General features: G+C 41.6%; 2 protein-coding genes across 2 annotated transcripts in view; one reads left to right on the top strand and one right to left on the bottom strand.

Moving 5' to 3' along the window:
- Positions 1–25,256, top strand: part of TAPBPL (TAP binding protein like) — a 351,854-nt gene that overhangs the window by 138,470 nt on the left and 188,128 nt on the right. The window lies entirely within an intron of this gene.
- SCNN1A (sodium channel epithelial 1 subunit alpha) overlaps positions 1–25,256 on the bottom strand; it is a 97,300-nt gene that overhangs the window by 58,186 nt on the left and 13,858 nt on the right. The window contains exons 2-7 of the mRNA XM_066601301.1: positions 20,938–21,246; positions 19,033–19,294; positions 15,093–15,283; positions 12,120–12,226; positions 7,106–7,269; positions 6,402–6,500 (exon numbers count right to left, since the gene is read on the bottom strand). Coding sequence (XP_066457398.1) covers positions 6,402–6,500; positions 7,106–7,269; positions 12,120–12,226; positions 15,093–15,283; positions 19,033–19,294; positions 20,938–21,245 — 1,131 coding nt within the window. The 5' untranslated portion in view covers position 21,246. The remainder of the gene's footprint in view (positions 1–6,401; positions 6,501–7,105; positions 7,270–12,119; positions 12,227–15,092; positions 15,284–19,032; positions 19,295–20,937; positions 21,247–25,256) is intronic.

Consider the following 25,256-nt stretch of genomic DNA (forward strand, 5'->3'; position numbering starts at 1 on the left):
TGGCTGGGGAGATCAGGTGACACCCGAGTATATAAACTGGGGCCAGCCGCGGCTCGCCACAGATGCACGCTGAGAGACATTAGGGAAAGTGCCGTCTTGCTGTAGCTGCTATAGGGAGAGTGTTAGGCTGTTATCTTCGTCTTCAAGAACCCCAACGGTCCTTCTTAGGGCCACATCTGACCATGTGCAGTACTGTTGAGGCTGCTTTTAGCAGTTTTGCAAATTTTTTTTTTTTTTGTATATCGGGCGTGCATACCATAGCGTCCTCAGTCTGCAGTCATTTTACTGAGTATAGGGGCAGTACTGGTGAGGCAGGGACAGTGGTACAGGGAAAGAGATATACTGGCTATATAGGCAGTGGGCTTTTTCAAAAAAATTGGAAAAAAAAATCTTTGGGCTGCCTGTGACCGTGTTCAGTTTACTGCGTGTCTGCTGGGGGTAGTAGTCGCTCAGTAATACCCAGCTAGGTGTTACTGCAGCCTTGCACATAATTTTTTCTGGCTGCACTGTGCTTTCAATAACCACAGTCATCCTCCAACAGGGAAATCCATATACAGGCTATATAGGCAGTGGGCTTTTTCCCAAAAATTGGAAAAAAAATACTATATTTGGGCTGCCTGTGACCGTCTTCAGTTTACTGCATGTCTGCTGGGGGTAGTAGTCGCTCATTATTACCCAGCTAAGCGTTACAGCAGGCTTGCGCATAATTGTTTCCTGGCTCTGCTGTGTCCGTTACATGATCGCCGTCATCCCTCCAGAGGGAAAGAGTATACATATATACGTTGCATACGGTGTCTGTCTGGTTTTTCACCTCACCATTTTAAAAAATTGAAGCAAAATACTTAAGGCCTACACTTTTGCTACATAAATGTAACTGGGGCCTTGTCTATACTGCAACTACTGAAATGTGAAAGAGACTGTTATCTCCCTAAACTGCTGCAATGGGAATGTTACTGTGGTCTGTCTTGACTGCTACTACTGAAATGGAACTAATACTGTGCTCCCCCTATACTGCTGCTTTGGAATTGTGACTGGGGCCTGTCTTGACTGCTACTATTACTGAAATGGAACTAAGACTGTGCTCCCCCTATACTGCTGCTAGTGATATGTTACTGGGGCCTGTCTAGACTGCTACTACTACTGAAATGGAACTAATACTGTGCTCCCCCTATACTGCTGCTTTGGAATTGTTACTGGGGCCTGTCTAGACTGCTACTACTACTGAAATGGAACTAATACTGTGCTCCCCCTATACTGCTGCTAGTGATATGTTACTGGGGCCTGTCTAGACTGCTACTACTACTGAAATGGAACTAATACTGTTCTCCCCCTATACTGCTGCTAGTGATATGTTACTGGGGCCTGTCCAGACTGCTACTACTACTGAAATGGAACTAATACTGTGCTCCCCCTATACTGCTGCTAGTGATATGTTACTGGGGCCTGTCTAGACTGCAACTACTACTGAAATGGAACTAATACTGTGCTCCCCCTATACCGCTGCTTTGGAATTGTTACTGGGGCCTGTCTAGACTGCTACTACTACTGAAATGGAACTAATACTGTGCTCCCCCTATACTGCTGCTAGTGATATGTTACTGGGGCCTGTCCAGACTGCTACTACTACTGAAATGGAACTAATACTGTGCTCCCCCTATACTGCTGCTAGTGATATGTTACTGGGGCCTGTCTAGACTGCAACTACTACTGAAATGGAACTAATACTGTGCTCCCCCTATACTGTTGCTAGTGATATGTTACTGGGGCCTGTCCAGACTGCTACTACTACTGAAATGGAACTAATACTGTGCTCCCCCTATACCGCTGCTTTGGAATTGTTACTGGGGCCTGTCTTGACTGCTACTATTACTGAAATGGGCGGTTGGGCAGCATGTTACCCAGGAGAAGTGGCAGCAGAGTGTCATGCAGGCAGTGATTGTGCTTTGTTGGAGGTAGTGTGGTGCTTAGCTAAGGTATGTCTTGCTAATGAGGGTTTTTCAGAAGTAAAAATTGTTGGGGGGGGGGCCCACTCTTGCCGCTATTGTGGCTTAATAGTGGGACCTGGGAACTTGAGATGCAGCCCAACATGTTGCCCCTCGCCTGCCCTATCCGTTTCTGTGTCGTTCCCATCACTTTCTTGAATTTCCCAGATTTTCACAAATGAAAACCTTAGCAGAGCATAGGTCCCATACAAAAATGCTCAGGTCGCCCATTGACTTCAATGGGGTTCGTTACTCGAAACGAACCCTCCAGCATCGCAGGAAGTTCGACTCGAGTAACGAGCACCCGAGCATTTTGGTGCTCGCTCATCTCTAGTCTTGAAGTTTTTCAATACATTATACGATATGTGAAATGGCACCAATAAATACAATGTGTCGCATAAAAACGAGCCCTCCTATGGGAGCCTGCCAGTGAAGAGAGGGGGCTGGAGGGGAAGTGGCATAGGGGAATGTGCTCACATCTGCTATTCGTTCACACGATTTAATGCTCAGATAGCCACGGTGCTTTAGCGTGGTTATGTAAGCGTTAAACTGCCACTCGTGTGAATGAGCCCTAAGCATATAAGGCCGGGGTGTGACCGCATCCTTTGCAGCTATTCTAGCTTCGCCCCTAGGAGGACCAATTACCACAGGACACTTCGGGAGCCTGTTGCAGGTAAGTCGCTCATGAACCCCGTAGTGCCTGTAATGCATATTTATAGGAGGCAGTGGGCAGCCGGTCCCCCAGAGCCGGACTTGGATTTGCAGGTGCCAACATCTAATAACCTGGGACTCTATTTTCATGACTCCATAGAACAGCGTGTAGATGTGAAAGTGCTCACATGTATGGAACGGTCACTCTGAATGCAGAAGTTTAGCAACGTCGTGGAAGCAGTGAAACGTGAACTTAAAGCCAAAAAGCGGAACAATGTACTGTAGCCGCTGTATACAGGAAAGTGCACTGTTATATATTCTGCAGGGTACTGTGTAGTGGCCCAGAGTTATTGGGGCCCCTCCATCAGTGTGAATGTATTTGTCTCATGCTTATTGTATTGTTAGTGTCTTCTTTGTGTATGAATATGATGTGTATTGCCTAGCTGCAACACTGAATGGGTTACTGCCTGGGTTATGTCTGAAAATGTATCTTTTGTTAGTCATGTGATCATGCTTTGTATATATGTTTCTGCAAGGTGCATGATTGAGGTCAGCCAGTCAGAGAACGTTGATTCTAAACCTTGCAAGAGAGAGGAGTGCTTGGAGCTTCTGCAAGTGGGCCAGACAGAGACCTTTGGTTCTGTGTGGTTCGGAATGGAAGAGGCGGAGAGGAATCCAAAGCCTACCCTGGGCCTATTGTACCCAGGAGATGCCAGTGTTACCCCTAAGCACTGAGAGAGAGTGAAAGAGAGAGAATGAGGAGCCCTCATGCAGCGTACCCCTTTCCAAATGTGAGTGATGACCGGTAAAGAGCTGGAGAGAGAAGGAAGAGTGTTACCAGTATCAGAACCCACAGATAACAGGACTGTGGTTTTCTCCTGACCACCTGTAAATCCTCCCTGTCACACCACTTTGAGTTTTCCTGCTGGTGTGTATTACTATACATAACCATATTGCAAGTAAATGAGCTTCACCGACCGTTCCTGGTTTGGCTCTGACAGTTAAATCACTGTGTGTGGACAGTTAATTGTTAACAACTGGATTCACCGCAGAGGATGGGACAGTGGCGTCACGAGTGGCAAAAGGACTAAGGTAATCCACCAGTGGGTTTCCCCATGTTATAGCCTGCCCTCGGCCCCTTGGATGTGTCCCTGGTTACCCTCCGGGTGGGAGACGGTAGACCCACCATGACAGGCCAAAACTCTACCCCGCTGTCTCCTAGGTTGGGGCCCGCTCCTCGGTTGCTGCAACTACGTACATGTTACACATACACAATACATACACTACTGTTCAAAAGTTTGGGGTCACATTGAAATGTCCTTATTTTTGAAGGAAAAGCACTGTACTTTTCAATGAAGATAACTTTAAACTAGTCCTAACTTTAAACAAATGCACTCTATACATTGCTAATGTGGTAAATGACTATTCTAGCTGCAAATGCCTGTTTTTTTGTGCAATATCTACAAAGGTGAATAGAGGCCCATTTCCAGCAACTATCACTCCAGTGTTCTAATGGTACAATGTGTTTGCTCATTGGCTCAGAAGGCTAATTGATGATTAGAAAACCCTTGTGCAATCATGTTCACACATCTGAAAACAGTCTAGCTCGTTACAGAAGCTACAAAACTGACCTTCCTGTGAGCAGATTGAGTTTCTGGAGCATCACATTTGTGGGGTCAATTAAACGCTCAAAATGGCCAGAAAAAAAGAACTTTCATCTGAAACTCGACAGTCTATTCTTGTTCTTAGAAATGAAGGCTATTCCATGCGAGAAATTGCTAAGAAATTGAAGATTTCCTACAACGGTGTGTACTACTCCCTTCAGAGGACAGCACAAACAGGCTCTAACCAGAGTAGAAAAAGAAGTGGGAGGCCGCGTTGCACAACTAAGCAAGAAGATAAGCACATTAGAGTCTCTAGTTTGAGAAACAGACGCCTCACAGGTACCCAACTGGCATCTTCATTAAATAGTACCCGCAAAACACCAGTGTCAACATCTACAGTGAAGAGGCGGCTGCGGGATTTTGGGCTTCAGGGCAGAGTGGCAAAGAAAAAGTCATATCTGAGACTGGCCAATAAAAGAAAAAGATTAAGATGGGCAAAAGAACACAGACATTGGACAGAGGAAGACTGGAAAAAAGTGTTGTGGACGGATGAATCCAAGTTTGAGGTGTTTGGATCACAAAGAAGAACGTTTGTGAGATGCAGAACAAATGAAAAGATGCTGGAAGAATGCCTGACGCCATCTGTTAAGCATGGTGGAGGTAATGTGATGGTCTGGGGTTGCTTTGGTGCTGGTAAGGTGGGAGATTTGTACAGGGTAAAAGGGATTCTGAATAAGGAAGGCTATCACTCCATTTTGCAACGCCATGCCATACCCAGTGGACAGCGCTTGATTGGAACCAATTTCATCCTACAACAGGACAATGACCCTAAACACCCCTCCAAATTGTGCAAGAACTATTTACAGCAGAAGCAGGCAGCTGGTATTCTATCGGTAATGGAGTGGCCAGCGCAGTCACCAGATCTAAACCCCATTGAGCTGTTGTGGGAGCAGCTTGACCGTATGGTACGCCAGAAGTGCCCATCCAACCAATCCAACTTGTGGGAGATGCTTCTAGAAGCGTGGGGTGCAATTTCACAAGCTTACCTCAACAAATTAACAGCTAGAATGTCAAAGGTGTGCAAAGCTGTAATTGCTGCAAAAGGAGGATTCCTTGACGAAAGCAAAGTTTGATGTAAAAACAATGTTATTTCAAATACAAATCATTATTTCTAACCTTGTCAATGTCTTGGCTCTATTTTCTATTCATTTCACAACGCATGGTGGTGAATAAGTGTGACTTTTCATGGAAAACACAAAATTGTTTGGGTGACCCCAAACTTTTGAACGGTAGTGTATAGCGGTGGAACAATCCTCTCGTCAGTGAGGCTGTATTCAAACGAGAGCAAGTTACGCCCGAGATCCTCGGACGCAGCATGCATTGCACAGCACACGGACACCCCGTCTATATGTAGTGCAGGACACTGCACATTAGGGTGGCTTCACACGAGCCTATGCACAAAAACGCTTGCCACAGCACATTTGTGCATGAGCAAGGTTTAAGGGCTCCTTCCCACTTGCGTTTTTTTAAATGCGAATGTCAATGGGACTTTCTATTGTTAAAAACGCATCGCACAAAAGTCGCAAAGCACCAACTCGCGATGCATTTTTAACATTACAAAGTCTTATTGACAATCGCCCTAAAGAGGTGCATTTGCGCACATCACGGCGCATAGTTCTTTTTGCACACGCAAGACCACTTCGCATCCTTTCTGTGGATTTAATGGCTATTTAAGTCTAATAAGGTTCCGCTGTCTTCTTTCCCCTGCTTTTTGCGCAGTGTCACACCCTTCCCCTTGTGTATTTTTGCACCCTCCATAGACGCCTATGACACTTTTGCTGCAGAAAACACATCAGCGGGTCTCTTCTCTGTCTTTAGCGCACGCAGATTTTGCAAGCGTAATACCTGCGCAAACACGGTCGTGTGAAAAACCCCTTACATGTCCCGTTCTCATGCAAGAATAGAACATATAGCGATTTTTCAAACTCTTTTCCTCGCAGTATAGCAGCCTACAAAACATCGCTAATGCTAAAGAGCTAATTGGAAAGCATGGGCTTCACATACATGCGATTTGTGGTGGTCACATGCGATAAAATCGCACGATTTGTCGCCCGTCTGAAAGCGGCCTTAAGCTTTACTTGTACCAAAGTGGATATGATATTACCTGCTGAGTATACGCACTGTTGAATAAGTCCTGCACGTCAATGTCGCTGCCATCTTCTGTGCAGTCGCTGTAGACCCCACCGAGGCGGCTGATTGTTTCCTGTTGATGAGATAATCAAGCTAAATATTACATACAGGAAGTGCTGGATATGTCCGATATATGAGAATTATACAGTGTAAGGTGATGATCAGTCGTCAGCGCTAAACATGATTACCCTAGGGCTGTCTTCACACAGGCAAGTGCGATGTAGGTCATGTGTGTACAATGTGGTTTCTTTGCTAAAAACACACGTTTTGCATCAAATTTACCTACATTTTTCCCTGTCAGCTGCATCTCTCTCCATAAGGAAAATCAGTATCTTCTGATGGTCTCTTTTAGCTCATCATTAAGGCAATAGCCCCCAATTAATCTACAACTCTGTATTCTAACAAACAGGTTCATCACTTAAATATACAAAGAAATTGGATCAATAAGGCGAGAAAAAGTGAGAAATTATACGAGTCCATAGCTATCTGTCAGAAAATGCAAGACTCTTAAGCATGGGGCAGGAAGGGCTCTGTGCTGGGAGGCAGAAAGGATTACTCAAACCAGCTCCACGTCTGTCTAGTAAGACCTTATTAGTCACACTTTCTTTATAAAATTATCTGTTATTTCCATTTAATTATATTTATGACATTATATGTGAATTTTTGTGTTGAACCTACTTTTTTCATGCCAATAGAAGTCTCCACTCCAGGCTGGATGTTAAACCCACCCTCACCCATGAAAGCTGGTTCCCTGTGACCGTGGACCATGACACGCGCACCAGCAACAGAGGACAGTAATGGAATATAATCGTGCTGCTCTGTGCGCAGGACAAGGGTTAATCCTGAAAGATAAAGAAGTGAAATCTTGAGTCAACTATATTATGTCCTCTTAGAGGCAGTATTATAGTAGTTATATTCTTGTACATAGGGGGCAGTATTATAGTAGTTATATTCTTGTACATAGGGGGCAGTATTATAGTAGTTATATTCTTGTACATAGGGGGCAGTATTATAGTAGTTATATTCTTGTAAATAGGAGCAGTATTATAGTAGTTATATTCTTGTACATAGGAGCAGTATTATAGTAGTTATATTCTTATACATAGGGGGCAGTATTATAGTAGTTATATTCTTGTAATAGGAGGCAGTATTATAGTAGTTATATTCTTGTAAATAGGAGCAGTATTATAGTAGTTATATTCTTGTACATAGGAGCAGTATTATAGTAGTTATATTCTTATACATAGGGGGCAGTATTATAGTAGTTATATTCTTGTACATAGGAGGCAGTATTATAGTAGTTATATTCTTGTAAATAGGAGCAGTATTATAGTAGTTATATTCTTGTACATAGGAGGCAGTATTATAGTAGTTATATTCTTGTAAATAGGAGCAGTATTATAGTAGTTATATTCTTGTACATAGGAGGAGTATTATAGTAGTTATATTCTTGTACATAGGGGCAGAATTATAGTAGTTATATTCTTGTACATAGGGGCAGTATTATAGTAGCTCTATTCTTGTACATAGGGGGCAGTATTATAGTAGTTATATTCTTGTACATAGGCGACAGTATTATAGTAGTTATATTCTTGTACATAGGGGCAGTATTATAGTAGTTATATTCTTGTACATAGGGGGCAGTATTATAGTAGTTATATTCTTGTACATAGGGGCAGTATTATAGTAGCTCTATACTTGTACATAGGGGCAGTATTATAGTAGTTATATTCTTGTACATAGGGGCAGTATTATAGTAGTTATATTCTTGTACAAAGGGGGCAGTATTATAGTAGTTATATTCTTGTACATAGGGGCAGTATTATAGTAGCTATATTCTTGTATATAGTGGGCAGTATTATAGTAGTTATATTCTTGACCATAGGAAGCAGTATTATAGTAGTTATAGTCTTGTACATAGGGGGCAGTATTATAGTAGTTATATTCTTGTACATAGAAGGGCAGTATTATAGTAGCTCTATTCTTGTACATAGGGGCAGTATTATAGTAGCTCTGTACTTGTACATAGGGGCAGTATTATAGTAGTTATATTCCTGTACATAGGGGCAGTATTATAGTAGTTATATTCTTGTACATAGGAGACAGTATTATAGTAGTTATATTCTTCAACATAGGAGCAGTATTATTGTAGTTCTATTCTTGTATATAGGGGGCAGTATTATAGCAGTTATATTCTTCTACATAGGAGCAGTATTATAGTAGTTATATTCGTGTACATAGGGGGCAGTATTATAGTAGTTATATACTTGTACATAGGGGGCAGCATTATAGTATTTATATTCTTGTACATAGGGGGCAGTATTATAGTAGTTATAGTCTTGTACATAGGAGGCAGTATTATAGTAGTTATATTCTTGTACATAGGGGGCAGTATTATAACAGTTATATTCTTGTATATAGGAGACAGTATTATAGTAGTTATATTCTTCAACATAGGAGCAGTATTATAGTAGTTCTATTCTTGTATATAGGGGCAGTATTATAGCAGTTATATTCTTGTACATAGGGGCAGTATCATAGTAGTTATATTCTTGTACATAGGGGCAGTATTATAGTAGTTATATTCTTGTACATAGGGGGCAGCATTATAGTATTTATATTCTTATACATAGGAGGCAGTATTATAGTGGTTATATTCTTCTACATAGGAGGCAGTATTATAGTAGTTATATTCTTGTACATAGACAGCAGTATTATAGTAGTTATATTCTTGTACATAGGGGGCAGCATTATAGTATTTATATTCTTATACATAGGAGGCAGTATTATAGTGGTTATATTCTTGTACATAGGGGGCAGTATTATAGTATTTATATTCTTGTACATAGGAGGAGTATTATAGTAGTTATATTCTTGTACATAGGGGGCAGTATTATAGTAGTTATATTCTTGTACATAGGGGCAGTATTATAGTAGTTATATTCTTGTACATAGGGGGCAGTATTATAGTATTTATATTCTTGTATATAGGGGCAGTATTATAGCTGTTATATTCTTGTACATAGGGGGCAGTATTATAGTAGTTATATTCTTGTACATAGAGGGCAGTATTATAGTAGTTATATTCTTGTACATAGGGGCAGTATTATAGTAGCTCTATACTTGTACATAGGGGCAGTATTATAGTAGTTATATTCTTGTACATAGGGTCAGTATTATAGTAGTTATATTCTTGTACAAAGGGGGCAGTATTATAGTAGTTATATTCTTGTACATAGGGGCAGTATTATAGTAGTTATATTCTTGTATATAGTGGGCAGTATTATAGTAGTTATATTCTTGACCATAGGAAGCAGTATTATAGTAGTTATAGTCTTGTACATAGGGGGCAGTATTATAGTAGTTATATTCTTGTACATAGAAGGGCAGTATTATAGTAGCTCTATTCTTGTACATAGGGGCAGTATTATAGTAGCTCTATACTTGTACATAGGGGCAGTATTATAGTAGTTATATTCCTGTACATAGGGGCAGTATTATAGTAGTTATATTCTTGTACATAGGAGACAGTATTATAGTAGTTATATTCTTCAACATAGGAGCAGTATTATTGTAGTTCTATTCTTGTATATAGGGGGCAGTATTATAGCAGTTATATTCTTCTACATAGGAGCAGTATTATAGTAGTTATATTCGTGTACATAGGGGGCAGTATTATAGTAGTTATATACTTGTACATAGGGGGCAGCATTATAGTATTTATATTCTTGTACATAGGGGGCAGTATTATAGTAGTTATAGTCTTGTACATAGGAGGCAGTATTATAGTAGTTATATTCTTGTACATAGGGGGCAGTATTATAACAGTTATATTCTTGTATATAGGAGACAGTATTATAGTAGTTATATTCTTCAACATAGGAGCAGTATTATAGTAGTTCTATTCTTGTATATAGGGGCAGTATTATAGCAGTTATATTCTTCTACATAGGAGCAGTATTATAGTAGTTATATTCGTGTACATAGGGGGCAGTATTATAGTAGTTATATTCTTGTACATAGGGGGCAGCATTATAGTATTTATATTCTTATACATAGGAGGCAGTATTATAGTGGTTATATTCTTCTACATAGGAGGCAGTATTATAGTAGTTATATTCTTGTACATAGACAGCAGTATTATAGTAGTTATATTCTTGTACATAGGGGGCAGCATTATAGTATTTATATTCTTATACATAGGAGGCAGTATTATAGTGGTTATATTCTTGTACATAGGGGGCAGTATTATAGTATTTATATTCTTGTACATAGGGGGCAGTATTATAGTATTTATATTCTTGTACATAGGGGGCAGTATTATAGTAGTTATATTCTTGTACATAGGGGCAGTATTATAGTAGTTATATTCTTGTACATAGGGGGCAGTATTATAGTAGTTATATTCTTGTATATAGGGGCAGTATTATAGCTGTTATATTCTTGTACATAGGGGGCAGTATTATAGTATTTATATTCTTATACATAGGAGGCAGTATTATAGTGGTTATATTCTTCTACATAGGAGGCAGTATTATAGTAGTTATATTCTTGTACATAGACAGCAGTATTATAGTAGTTATATTCTTGTACATAGGGGGCAGCATTATAGTATTTATATTCTTATACATAGGAGGCAGTATTATAGTGGTTATATTCTTGTACATAGGGGGCAGTATTATAGTATTTATATTCTTGTACATAGGGGGCAGTATTATAGTATTTATATTCTTGTACATAGGGGGCAGTATTATAGTAGTTATATTCTTGTACATAGGGGCAGTATTATAGTAGTTATATTCTTGTACATAGGGGGCAGTATTATAGTAGTTATATTCTTGTATATAGGGGCAGTATTATAGCTGTTATATTCTTGTACATAGGGGGCAGTATTATAGTATTTATATTCTTGTACATAGGGGGCAATATTATAGTAGTTATATTCTTGTACATAGGGGCAGTATTATAGTAGTTATATTCTTGTATATAGGGGCAGTATTATAGCTGTTATATTCTTGTACATAGGGGGCAGTATTATAGTATTTATATTCTTGTACATAGGGGGCAGTATTATAGTAGTTATATTCTTGTACATAGGGGCAGTATTATAGTAGTTATATTCTTGTACATAGGGGGCAGTATTATAGTAGTTATATTCTTGTACATAGGGGGCAGTAGTATAGTAGTTATATTCTTGTACATAGGGGGCAGTATTATAGTAGTTATATTCTTGTACATAGGCAGCAGTATTATAATACTGCCCCTATAGTAGTTGTATTCTTGTACATAGCGGACACTATTATAGTAGTTATGTTCTTGTACATAGGGGCAGCATTATAGTAGTTATATTCTTGTACATAGGGGGCAGTATTATAGTAGTTATATTCTTGTACATAGGGGGCAGTATTATAGTAGTTATATTCTTGTACATAAGGGGCAGTATTATAGTAATTATATTCTTCAACATGGGAGCAGTATTATAGTAGTTATATTCTTGTATATAGGGGGCAGTATTATAGTAGTTATATTCTTCTACATAGGAGGCAGTATTATAGTAGTTATATTCTTGTACATAGGGAGCAGTATTATAGTAGTTATATTCTTGTACATAGGAGCAGTATTATAGTAGTTATATTCTTGTACTTAGTATAACAGTATAATCTTGCTTCATATAGATAGAATGATGACACACCATTTTTCATCCCCGGCATAGAGGAGGTCCATGTTTCACTTTCAGAGCGATTGTGGTTGAATGTGTAGCAGTTTCCATAGATGGGATGGTGAAAATGTGAGAAATTTCTGGTGGTAAGAGCAAAAAAATATTATTTTGTAATCTTCACAATGTAATCTTCACTTTCGATGTTGCTGTTTAATGAATCAGATGGTAGCAAAGCTGACATTATATGAGCAAAAATATGTGGGAGAAGATCTGGCTCACAATTGCTGTTCCAATTCATCCTAATAAGTGTTTGATGGGGTTGAGGACCGGACTTTATGAAGGTCCTTCTGTGCTTCACAGCCCTGCAGCTGACATCTGGCACCGTACATAGTCATATATAAACAAACAGTAAAAAGGTAAAATGCAACTCAGCAAAAATCTTTATCCAGAGCGGTATGCCCAACAGCCAACCCCCAAAAAGGAAAGCGTAAGGAAAGCGGCGCAAAATCAATTTCTCAGGAACGCAGTATGCAAAATGCAATGTATATAGCTCCAGCACCTCTAATAAAATATGTATCTTTATTAGACTATATCCATAAAAAGGGAAAAAAGTGCTCATGTGCGAACGCGGACCTACGTGCTTTGTCAAAAAATTAAGTCTTAATCATGCTATGTCACGTATGGGAACCAGCATGTGAACAGTGCAGCAAACTCATCTCTGCATGCTGTGCGCGCAGCCATAGAGAACAGTATGTGTACACATGCACCGCCTGCAGAGATGCATCCGCTGCAGTGTTTGTGCAGCCACTTTCATTGGTGCCAGAGTGGGAACAGGGAGCCAGGTAAGTATGCAAGGCACATCCATGGACCCCGCAAGACCTGTTCTAAGAGCACCTTAGCTTTATGATTAGAGATGAGCGAACGTACTTGGTTCGGGTGTTTTTGCACTCGAGCACCGCTTTTTCCGAGTAACTGACTACTCGGACGAAAAGATTCGGGGGGCGCCGGGGGGCGGCGTGGTGGAGCAGGGGGTAGCAGTGGGGAACAGGGTGGAGCTCTCTCCCCCCCCCCTCTCCCCTCTGCAACCCCCTGCTCACCCCCGGCGCCCTCCGAATCTTTTCTTCCGAGTAGTCAGTTACTCGGAAAAAGCGGTGCTCGAGTGCAAAAACACCCGAACCAAGTACGCTCGCTTATCTCTATTAATGATGCTTATAAGTGATGACAGGTTCCCTTTTTAATAGCCCTTATAGCTGACAGAGGCAGATGTAGCAGATAGTTAGTGACATTTCCAATTATGTGACAAAGGTGCCACACTTTCAAAGAAAATCATAGTTTTTTTAATTTTTAGTCAGCATAGCTGTTGGAGAGCTTATTTTTTTTGCAGGAAGAGTTGTATTTTTCAATTGTACCATTTAATGCATCGTCAAGCCTAAAAAAAACTGAAAAATTTTTAAGTGGTATAAAACTGAAAAAAAACAAAACACAATTACGCCATTTTTGGGAGGGGGGTCTTGTTTGTATGGTGTACTCACTGCAGCAAAAATGAGCTGCTAACTTTATTCTGTCAGTCAGTACGATAAGAGCAATACGCAATTTATATAGTTTTTTTGAAGTTGTAATTAAAAAAAACCGTTTAACTTATTTTCTCTCGCTATCTTCTTACCCTCATAATTTTTTTTCCATCGATGGGACAGCTTGTTTCTTGAAGGACAGTTATGGATACATGCGTGTTTTTGGTCACTTTTTAATTACTTTTTTCCAAGAGACAGGACGACCAAAAAGAGTAATTATGGTCTTCTGTTTTTTCTGATAACGTTAACTTTGCCGTATAAGTTATGTGTTATTTTATTAGATCGGAGTTTTATGGATGTGGCCATACCAAATATGTTTGATGTTTTTGCTTTGATATTTTAACTTTAAATATGGTTATGGTTTTTTAAACATTTTATATTTAGTAGTTTTTGTAATTATTAAAAATCTTTTCTTTTACTTATTTTTGCCTTTTTGCCCCAAGGGGGACTTGACCATGCAATTTTTTGATTGTTTATGCAGTATACTGCAATACTATAGAATTTTGACAGATGCTCTATTAAAGCATGCCACAGGCATGGTGGTAAAAGCAAAAAAATATTATTTTGTAATCTTCACTTTCGATGTTGCTGTTTAATGGATCAGATGGTAGCAAAGCTGACATTACATGTAGCAGCATGTTGAATAATACCGTCCACATTTCTGCAAATCAAAGAATGGATCCCCTAAAATAAGGACATGAGTTCAGGAAATGCAACCTACTAGAAAAACCTATGTACAGTATATGAGCAAAAATATGTGGGAGAAGATCTGGCTCACAATTGCTGTTCCAATTCATCCTAATAAGTGTTCGATGGGGTTGAGGACCGGACTTTATGAAGGTCCTTCTGTGCTTCACAGCCCTGCAGCTGACATCTGGCACTGTACATAGTCATATATTAACAGTAAAAAGGTAAAATGCAACTCAGCAAAAATCTTTATCCACAGCGGTATGCCCAACAGCGAACCACCAAAAATTATGAGTTTTTGTAATTATTAAAAACCTTTTTTTTTTACTTATCTTTGCCTTTTTGCCCCAAGGGGGACTTGACCATGCAATTTTTTGGTTGCTTATGCAGTATACTGCAATACTATAGAATTTTGACAGACGCTCTATTAAAGCATGCCACAGGCATGGCTTAATAGGCTGACATTCATGGCAGCCCTGGAGGCCCCCACAACCTACATGAATGTTGGATGTTGCCAAAGAGTTAAATTCTTTGAGTTCTTCAATATGACCACTACTACCATCAATGTTTATATCTATGGAGAGTACACATAGATGTACATAATTTTATGGAACGATTTGCAATAGGTGTGACTAAAACACCTGAGCTCAATAATAAGGAGGGGTGGTCACATATATTTGGCCTTATAGTGCATATGTAAAATGCAAAGGCAGACGTCTTATACCAACTCAGGTTTTCCGCTACTTACCCGTCTTTCAGGCAGTGCTCCTCATTAAATCTACAGGCATATATGAAGTTCTCCAGTTGTTCCCCGGAGGCGTCACCGTGATCGTTTACTGTAGCCAGGATGTTAATATATCGAAAACGATACCATTCCCGGATGGCATCAACTCCTGAGCTGTAGGTCTTGTAGAAACAGTCCCCTTTTGTTTCATTACACTACGAGGAAAACATCTCCAGTAAGTCTATGGAAAAAAGCTTTAATGTTCCAAAAACATTGGCTTGATCAATCATAGTTTTTTTTTTACCACAGTTGGGGTTTTATATACATTGAAGGATCACTGCATTAGGAACAGCTGGCATGTGGCATCTTGTGATCAGTAACGCAGTACCATGTGACAGCCTAGTCATGTTCTGCTATCAGATAGCATGCTGACTTCTCTACATATCAGATGGCAACATTTGGCAGTCATTGGTAAATGTGGCTTCTTGAGTGACTTTGAAAGCAGGCAGATTGTTGGTGCCCGGAGGTGTGGTGCCAGTATTTCTGAAATAGTCGCACTTGCTCGCTACTCCTGAATCATGGTAAAAGATAGTACCAAGACTGGTTGAACCATGGACAGACATCTAACAGATCACACAGTGACAAGCAATATGTGGTTGATCCTAGAGGCAAGCATCAGATAGCACATCTGGTATCTTAGCAATGACGTATCACAGGGGACCAACTGATGCAGCATTACAACAACGGGGAAGTTAGGCAAACCTCTATAATGACCATGTGGTGTACCTTATATAGACTCGGGTTCAATAGTTGAAGACTGAAAAAAGTACACCTGATGACCCCACGGAATTGCCAACAACACATCACATGGGCCCAGGCAAGACATCAATGGACCTTGGACATAACAGAAAGTCCTCTGGAGAGACGAGTTCCATTTCCAGATGAACCATATCGATGGCTGGGTCTACCTCTGGCATAAGCAGCATGAAGCCTTATCCCATGGGAGCACTGCTGGGATTCATACCACAAACCTTGAATGGTGAACACTACAAGGAGCTGTTAGCTGACCATCTGCACCCATATCTTCAGGAAGTTTTCCCTGACCACAGTGCCATCTTTGAACAGAACAATGTTCTGTGTCATCGGGCTCGGATCTCTAGGGAGTGGTTGGAGGAACACAACAGTGAATTCTCCACACTGCCTTGGCCCACAAACTCACCAAACGGTAACCTAATTGAACATGTTTAGAATATGCTGAAAAGTGCTTTGAGATCCGCTCCCACTTATCCACAAAATGTGCGCCAGCTGACAGAGCTGCTGCTGCGGGCATGGGGCAAGTTAAGTATGGGGGATGTTCGCCACCTCTGTTCCACAATGTTTAAAAGCCATAATTGCCCAAAAAAGTAGACCAACCCGTTATTGAGTAGGTGTCCCTAATGCAGTGATCGTTCAGTGTATATTACTGTGTAATTTACCATACCCTTCCACACAGCGACTCTCCACCAAAAAACTTAGATCACTGCTTATTGTTGGCTAGCACCAGCTTTAGCAGGACCTTCACTTCCTTAATAACAGACAGAAGCGTTGTGTGATAGGGATATCTTGAAAAAATATAACCCAACTTTAAGAAGAAAGTCCAGCACCATGAACATCTATAAAAGCAGGAGTTTATTATCTTAGGATTGAAATTGCACACTGGATAACAACTAACGCATTTCGCATACCCTAAATTACGCAGTAATTTACACAGAACGATCACTGTATTAGGGACACCTGCTGAATAACAGGTTGGTCCACTTAGCCATAGCATGATTATCACCAGGATAGGTTTGCCTGGCTATAATGTTTCTCCTTGTGGAGAGAACTATAAGAGTGTAGGGAGTCTTATAGGTTTTGCAATGTTCCTTGGGAAAAAGCTATGCAAATAAGCAATGAAATAATCATCCACAGCACCACCTATTGAAAGGCAGCTATCCTATAATTCAATATCTAACCTTTAAACAGGCCTTACGGCATGACTAAACAAGTAAGTCAAACCATGATATCCTTTACATACAGCTCTTTCGGGGTTTTGGCCTGATCAGTAGAAATGCAAGATTGTCTACACTTGAGGAAAGGGCCATCAATAGATGGACTCCCCCATCTGAAGACAGAATAAATTGACTCTGCTCATAGCAGTATTTATTGACCATGAGCTTTCGGGCTCAGTCACACGGGCACATTGGCACCCGTACACCGGTGCCAATGCGCCCATGTGACTGACAGTTAGAAGACGGGCGTACCTGAAGACGGCCGTCTCTCTCCAGCGCTGATGAAAAAACACATGACCGGCAATGAAGCCGGTCACATGTTCTTCCTGCCAGCGCTGCAGAGAGACGTCCGTCTTCAGGTACGGCTGTCTGCTGGCTGCAGTCACACGGGCGCATCGGCGCCCGTGTGACTGAGCCCTTCTACTGTAGTTTTTACACAAGTTATCTTATGACTTTCTTCATCAAAGCCATTTGTTATTTACTGATGACCAAATTGTCCATACATGTAACAGAGACTGTATTTGTGATCCCTGGAAGTTGTGAGTTGGAGTATTTCGTACCTCATGACTCATAACCACTCGGGAATCATGTTATAATACCAGCTCAGTGTTCAGCTTAAGTAGTGGACCAAAGAAGATCTCCAGAACGTTCTTGTTCTGGCAAATTAGACTTTTGGGTCAACCAAAACTTTGTCATAACCTTAAAGTTAGACTTAAAATTGGATTGTTAGTTCTTGCTACCAAACTTCATTTAGAAATATCCCTAGGTCTTGCTACCTGACTTTCCTAACTTTTCACTCCCAGATTGTTCTGGATAAAACATTGGACATTCTAGATCAGGCACTCTAAATCGGACTCTAGACACTTAAAATCAGGCACTCTAAATTGGACACTGTGCACTATAAATCAGACACTCTGGGCACTGCAAATCAGATGCTCCAAATCAAGCACCCTATATTGAATAGTTTAAATCAGACACCTTAAGTACTTCAGATCAGGCACTCTAAACTGAACACTCTAAATTGAACACTCTAGGTAAAACTTACATGGAAAAGGACTTAGGATTTTTTAGTTAACTGTAGGCTTAACTGGAGCAACCAGTGTCAGGCAGCCGCTGCCAAGGCAAATAGGATCATGGGGTGCATCAAAAGAGGTCTAGGGGTGCATGATGGGAGCATTGTTCTTCCTCTTTACAAGTCATTGGTCAGACCACACATGGAATATTGTGAACAGTTTTGGGCACCGGTACTCAAAAAGAACATATCAGAGCTTGATTGGGTACAATGGCGGGCAACTAAAGTAATAAATGGAATGGGCGGACTACAAAACCCAGGGAGGTTATCCAAATTGAGACTATTTAGTTTAGAAAAAAGATGGCTGAGGGGCGACCTAATAATTATGTATAAATATATCGGGGACAATACAGAAATCTCTCCCATGGTCTGTTTATACCAAGGACTGTGACTGTAACAAGGGGTGTCCTCTATGTCTAGAGGAAAGAAGGTTTCTATATCAACATAAAAGGGAGTTCTTTACAGCAAGAGCAGTGAAACTATGGAGCTCTCTGCCTGAGGAAGTGGTGATGACAAATTCAATAGAAGAGTTCAAGAGGGGCGAGGATGGCTTTCTTGAGCAATACAATATTACATGTTATAATCATTAATAACTTCAAAAGGATTGTTGATCCAGGAAGTATTCCGATTGCCAGATTGGAGTCTGGAAGAAATTTTTTCCCGTTAAATGGGGAAAATTGACTTCTACCTCATTGAGGTTTTTTTTGCCTTCCTCTGGATCAACATTGACGGGTAATAGGCTGAACTGGATGGACATATATCTTTTTTTGGCCTTACCTACTATGTGGTAACATAGTTAACATGTTATTCCTTGGTTTACACTGAATTAGGTGGTAGTCACAGTCCCTCTATTTAGTCTTACCAGCTTAAAGCCGAAGTTAAAGGCTCGTTGTTTGACTTCCACCACGTCATCTTCGGGGACAACATTTCGGGCTTTCCTATGAAGACTTTCTCCAACAGGTATCTTCTCAAGAGGGAAAATAATTGGTTCTTTAGCTTCTCGTCTCTCCCTATTTCTAGGGACTCTTCCTTGTACTCCAGAAACATTATACTTATATAGGCTGAATAAAGTCATTTCTGTTTCTCTATCCAGCAGGTCCAGCTCTTTTAGGATTGCCGGGTATCTGAGAATTAAGAATAATCCAAATAATGTTATGATACTCATTAATATACAAAAGGCACCATCCCCCATCCTATACTCTAGTACCAATCTGCCTGCTAAATTGCACAATGCTTTATGACATTCCATGTCGCGCTGCTATTTTGTACAAAAATTTGCAACTTTTTAAAAAATTTTAAATTGGCCTCGCAATTAAAAAAAAAAGTAGGCAGGATTTAGCTGTGGGTGGTGTGCTGCTAGTGGCCCATTAGATTTACTACAACATGGCGTAAAATATAGCTGAAATATACAGTAGTTCGTAGCTGGTGTAGATTTTAGAGCAACACCTCTTTGGGCCATCCATGCTATTGCCCGTTAATGTATTTGTTACTCTTCACTCCTGCGCACTGTATATTGTATTACTAAATGGCCACTGCTATGGTTGATGTTGCTACGTGGGAACTGATATGGCTTGTACTGCTATGTAGAAACTGCTATGGTGGGTGATATTGATTAGACACGATGGGCAGAATTTATTAAGACTCGAGTTTCATATGTCTGTCTTAATCTACAGCCCGCTGGAGGAAGATGCACCAAATTTATTAACCCTTTCCAATCCACTGTCTGACGTCTAAAGACATTCTGATTGAAGATTGTACAGCTCCGATGTTGGAAGACGTCCGGCAGGGTATTCTTACTGTATATTACTGTCCACTCTGTTGTCGGGGGCCTCTCCAGCATGTCCCATGCCGCAGTGCTGGCTCTAGCCAGCAGATGGCGCCATTGTATAATGACAGAAAGAGAAAGCGCCCTAGGAAACCCTGAACCAAAAATTGGATTGCAAAGGGTTAAGAGGTACAAACCTTTTAATTAATTTTGTGCTTCTTGAGCTATCCGTGCTCCATAAAAGGCAGCTATGACAAGGACATGACTTACGCTATAATTTATTCCAATTTCTAGTGTAAATGATAGAAAATCTATAAAGCAGTGGCAGCCATGCCCATAACAGCTAAGCTACACCTACTTTCTTGAGAAGTGGTGAGTGTGGCATAAAATTTGAAAAATTACCACATTTTTGTAGACCTAAATTTGTGATTTTTTTGCTCGTTCTGTGGCACAGTGCTCTGATGTATCTATGTTTTGGGCATTGTATCATCCTATCATATTTTCAATGTAGGTTATTAGTAGGGTTGTAAGGAGGTAACCAGAATATTTAAAGAAACCCTCTCTTTTTGGTATAAAATACTGGCCCAGGACCAGAGGAAGGGGGGAATTATATTTCTTGCAGTTGTTTTGCTCAGCTGTCCCTCAGATCCAAGATGGCCGACACAATCTACAGTCTACCTAATACCCACATTGTGCATTGTACTATACCTGCTCTGTGATTGGCCATTGCTGTTCATGTGATCACTAATCAGAGAACAGTGCATAGTGTGCATTAGGTAGCTAGAAAATTGCTGCAGCCATCTTGGATGGCCAAAGGCAGGGCAAAAACCGTCGTATTGGAAGGACGGCAGAGAAGAACAATTGCAGGTAATATACCACCCTGCACCTCTGGTCTCGGGAGAGAATTTTTTCCTAAAACTGGAGATTGCTTTAAGGCATTGGACTGGCATGGTAATTTTTCTTCTGACCTAGTAGTGTCATATCTGAGTCATCTTTCCTCACCTGTATGGGTTCAGGGTGCACACCGTCACGGCTGGGAAAAGCAATTTGTCTGAATTGACGTTTACTGTGATGCTGACTGGGTAGCTGAAATACTGTCCAAAGAGAAGCCCAAACTGCCAGTAGAGAAGTCCAAAGGTGACCAAGAACAAGACAAGCCAAAAAGCAGTTTTCATGCGGTTGTTACGGGAACATACCAGCCGGATGGCGCCATGAATGGTTGTATTGTTGCAGAAGAACTCAAAGAGTTCCCGGTATGAGGCGTAAAACTCAATGAGCCCTTCCTTTTCCTGTTTCTTCTCTGAAGACATCCTGGAAATAAAAAACACAAAATAAAAATCTTGAAAAGCCGAGTGACCACCAATATGGCTGCTTTACGTCACAGCTCCAGCAAGAGCTGTCATTCGGCTTCTCCAAACTCGTGAATGACCCGCCGGTCTACTTATGTTGTGAGATGTGCTTTGATCCTGTGTCCAGGGTTGGACTTAACGAGCCTTGTTTTAAGTGTAATGACAGCAGTTGTATTTGTCACCAGGTATGTTAGTAAATTTACGCTCAAATTTTCCACAGGCGGCATCTTCTCTACAGTAATAGCAAAAAGTAAACGGGTGAGTTATTAATGATGAATCATCCTCCGATGACATCATGTTCCCAATGCAGCATGAAGACAGAAGGTGTTATTAGTTTATTTATAGAGATAATATCTATTGTCCGTCGGGCAGCTTACGTCCCCTCTCTAACAATGCCATCCCTGCCAAAGAGGCCGGGCATGGACAGAAAGGTGAATTTGGGCCTTTCTGAAATGAATATATGCAATACCTACCCATAAAGTACCTATAAGTATGTATCAAGTCACAGGTAGAGCAGTTGTACTCACAATTATTTTTAGATTATTACTGTTGTGGTCGGCGACTACCCTTACATCATCCTTCCGTCAGTTGTGCCATCAACGTTTCTCTTATGTCATGTGTGGTAGATGCCGTACAATCTGTTTTGTTCGGACTTATGTCACTAATGCTCGTAGGGTGTGCACACCCGGGCCCACATCTTAAAGTGCTAGTGTGCACCCAACTTTTCTATTTCCAACCAATCCAGATTGTCCTATGGTTAATTAAGGCACCGTCACCCAATGGATGATGCCTGAGCAAAAGGTTCCACTATGTTCTGCTAAGGTTCTGTAGTACTGCGACTATCTCCTGCTTTGATCCATGCCATATTCACTAAGCTTTCCCATCTTCTCATGTCCCGACCTCAGCTTGTACCTAAATTACAATTTATGTAATTGTGTGCTTGCTGTCTGCACTTACCTTGCAACTGTATTACCATAATGCAAGAACTCTCTGACTTTAGCCTGTGTTCTTCTGGCACCGTAACATGGCGCTTTTGACCTGTTTGTGTCCGGGCCCCCCTTCCTTTCCCAAGTGTACTGCGGCTATTCTTGGAGTAACAGTCTCAAGTTCCCTGCAGGTAAGACCAGGTAACAATTGACAACCCCCAGGAATAGCAGGAATAGTCCTAAGCCAAATTGGTATGTGGCATGGTGGGTTGAACTAAGAAAGAATGAACAATACCTGTGCAGCACCACTTATTGGATGGCGGCATTCTATTAGGTTGAAGGAATGCTGCTATCCAATAGGTGGCACTGCAGAGTTATTGTTCCATCGTTCTTTTTTGCATATATTTCCCAGATGAGCGTGCATGGCCTTGTAAGTCTCCTGTTACCATACAGTGCGGCATGGGGTCCCGCGGTCGGCGCACGTCGCTCCGGCGTCGGCTCCAGCAGCCTGGAGCCCTGTGTCGAGGTCATCCCAGCAGCTTGGGTTGGCCAGTGGGCGGCGGCGTGGGCGTGCCCGCCCGTAGGGTGCTGCCCGCACTCCTCTGTGCTTCTTATACAGCAGTGGGTGGAGTTGCCTCCTCCCACTCTCCGCCCCTGGGCGGAACCTTGTGGTTAAAAGACTGGCAGTGAACTGAGCTCATTGCCAGTTATTGGTTCTGCATGCACCTAGCCAGTCTGTCTGTGGTTCCCCTCAGTCAGTCCCTAGTTGTCGGTCAGCTCCCTCTGGTCCCCTATCACTCTGTCTGTTTGTGTTGGTTCTGTTTGCCTCTAACCTGGTCTGGCCCAGTCAGCACTAGTTGCTATCCTGCACCCTGCCAGTTTGCCTGTGAGCTCCATCTCCAGCCTTGTCAGTTTTGTTGGTCTGATTCATCTGCCTCCTCTGTCGGCACTCTGTCCCCCCCATTAGGTAGTTTCCTGCTTGTCAGCCGCCAGGTCCCCAGCCAGAGCAGGGACCGCTGTCCAGTTGTCCGCCTGGGGTTAGCCAGGGCCGAGGCAAGTAGGCAGGGACAGTGGGGTGCGGGAAGATCAGGGCATCCCACTTGGCACTCGGGGGGCAGAGTGCCGTAACATCTCCTCACTCAGCAACAAGGTGTTTCCACACACCTTCTAGGTGCTCTCCTTTATAAGAGATGATACCCCTTTTGACCCATGGTGGGTTCACACACACTGTTCTAACACTATAGAGAGTTAGAGAAGAAGAAGTCCTGTTTTCTCCATGTGCGATGTATAGAAGACAAATAATAGCGGCTTCTCAAGCTAAGGTTGCCACCCAGCTGGTAAAACACTGGTCCAACCAGTAATTCTCTGGCCCAGCCAGTAATTCTCCTAAAGGCCAATGCCATTAATTACACCCTGTGTAAAAAAAAAAAAAAAGCACTTACAAGGAGTCTTTTTGTTGCAAAATTCGGCATGCAGATACATCTCAGTCAGATATGCAAATGATTAGAGCAGTGGTGTGATTAGATTGCCCATCACCTGGGCCATTCTGACCAGACTGTTTGAAGATGTTGGGACCAGTGGATGTGTCACATTCATCCAATCTAGAGGCAGCCCAACAGGCTGCTAGAGCCTCCATGTCTCCTGTATCACATCTTGTATCCATACGCCCTTCAAGGGTTCAGTTTTGCGCAATAAATGATCCTTTTGCTCTGAGATTGTAATCACTTAGGCCGGCTTCACACGGGTGAAATTCTCGCATGTGATTTGTGTGTTGCGAGACACACAAATCTTGCATGAATATAAACCGCTTTCTTTTGAGTAGGGTTATGCACATTAGTGGTGTTTTCCGGCAATGCATTGCACCTTGATGCGGGAAATAAATTGCAGCATGCCCTATCTTGGGGCATGCCCTTGCATGGGACCACCAACTGTTTTTAATGGGGCTGGCGGCAGCATCGCGCCATATGCTGGGTGCACACTCGTGCACGATCTCCCTATTGAAAACAATGGGAGACAGTTCGCAGTCCTCCACCGTGACTGATAACCGCTGCAGACGATCGCTACTTCCACAAAGTTATGCAAGGCGGTTTTGATATAAAAACACCTTACATCCGCAGGGAAATCGCATGTAGGAAGCACAATATTGGGCCATAATACACGGCCCGTTGTCGCACTTGCCCATGTGAAGTTAGCCTTGCTTATATGAACGGTACAATCACACATAGAAAGCTTCATTCGATTCCAACAACTCCTCCTGGGGAAGATTGTTTTTGCCAATAAGTGTTATTTTTTACCAGTAATATTAATTACCGGTAAGGACTAATTAGGCATCAGTGTTTAACCTCTTGGCAAGCAACAACCTGCAAGCTCTTCAACTCACTTATAGACGCTCCGAGTGTCGTGCACACTGTGAGGATGACAGCTGATTCCCACCCCTGTCTCCTGCGCTCACTATATAGACTGTTCTTTTATTACAGGACCCAAGGGAGGAGTCAGCTGATCTTTTCACAACATGTGTGGTACTGGAAGTGTCTATGAACATGCCTGTAGGAATGTTGGCCAGCCAGGAGTTCCACAATACATAATGTAAAGGGGCATTATTTGGGGGCACAGAAGGAACACCATTACTTGTTGGGGCCACAGAGGACACCATTACTTGTTGGGGCCATGGAGGGGACACTATTTCTTGTTGGAGCCAAGAAGGGGACACCATTACTTGTTGGGGCCACTATTTCTTGTTGGGGCTAAGAAGGGGACAGCATTATTTGTTGGGGCCAAGAAGGGGACACCATTACTTGTTGGGGCCAAGAAGGGGATACCATTACTTGTTGGGGCCAGTGACGGGACATTGGGATAGATCTAGGTAACATGTATGGAAATTAAAATGAATAAATAAAACTCAGCGCTCCAGGGTCTACAGCCATTTAGAATAGTAAGTCAATACACTTAGTTTAGGTAAAGTAAGTTCATTGGCTTTCTATTCTAAATGGCTTGAATCTCTGGAGCATCAGGTTTTATTTATTCTTTTTAATTTCCATACACACCT

Source organism: Eleutherodactylus coqui, chromosome 4 (assembly GCF_035609145.1).
Source record: "Eleutherodactylus coqui strain aEleCoq1 chromosome 4, aEleCoq1.hap1, whole genome shotgun sequence".
Classification (NCBI taxonomy): Eukaryota; Metazoa; Chordata; class Amphibia; order Anura; family Eleutherodactylidae; genus Eleutherodactylus; species Eleutherodactylus coqui.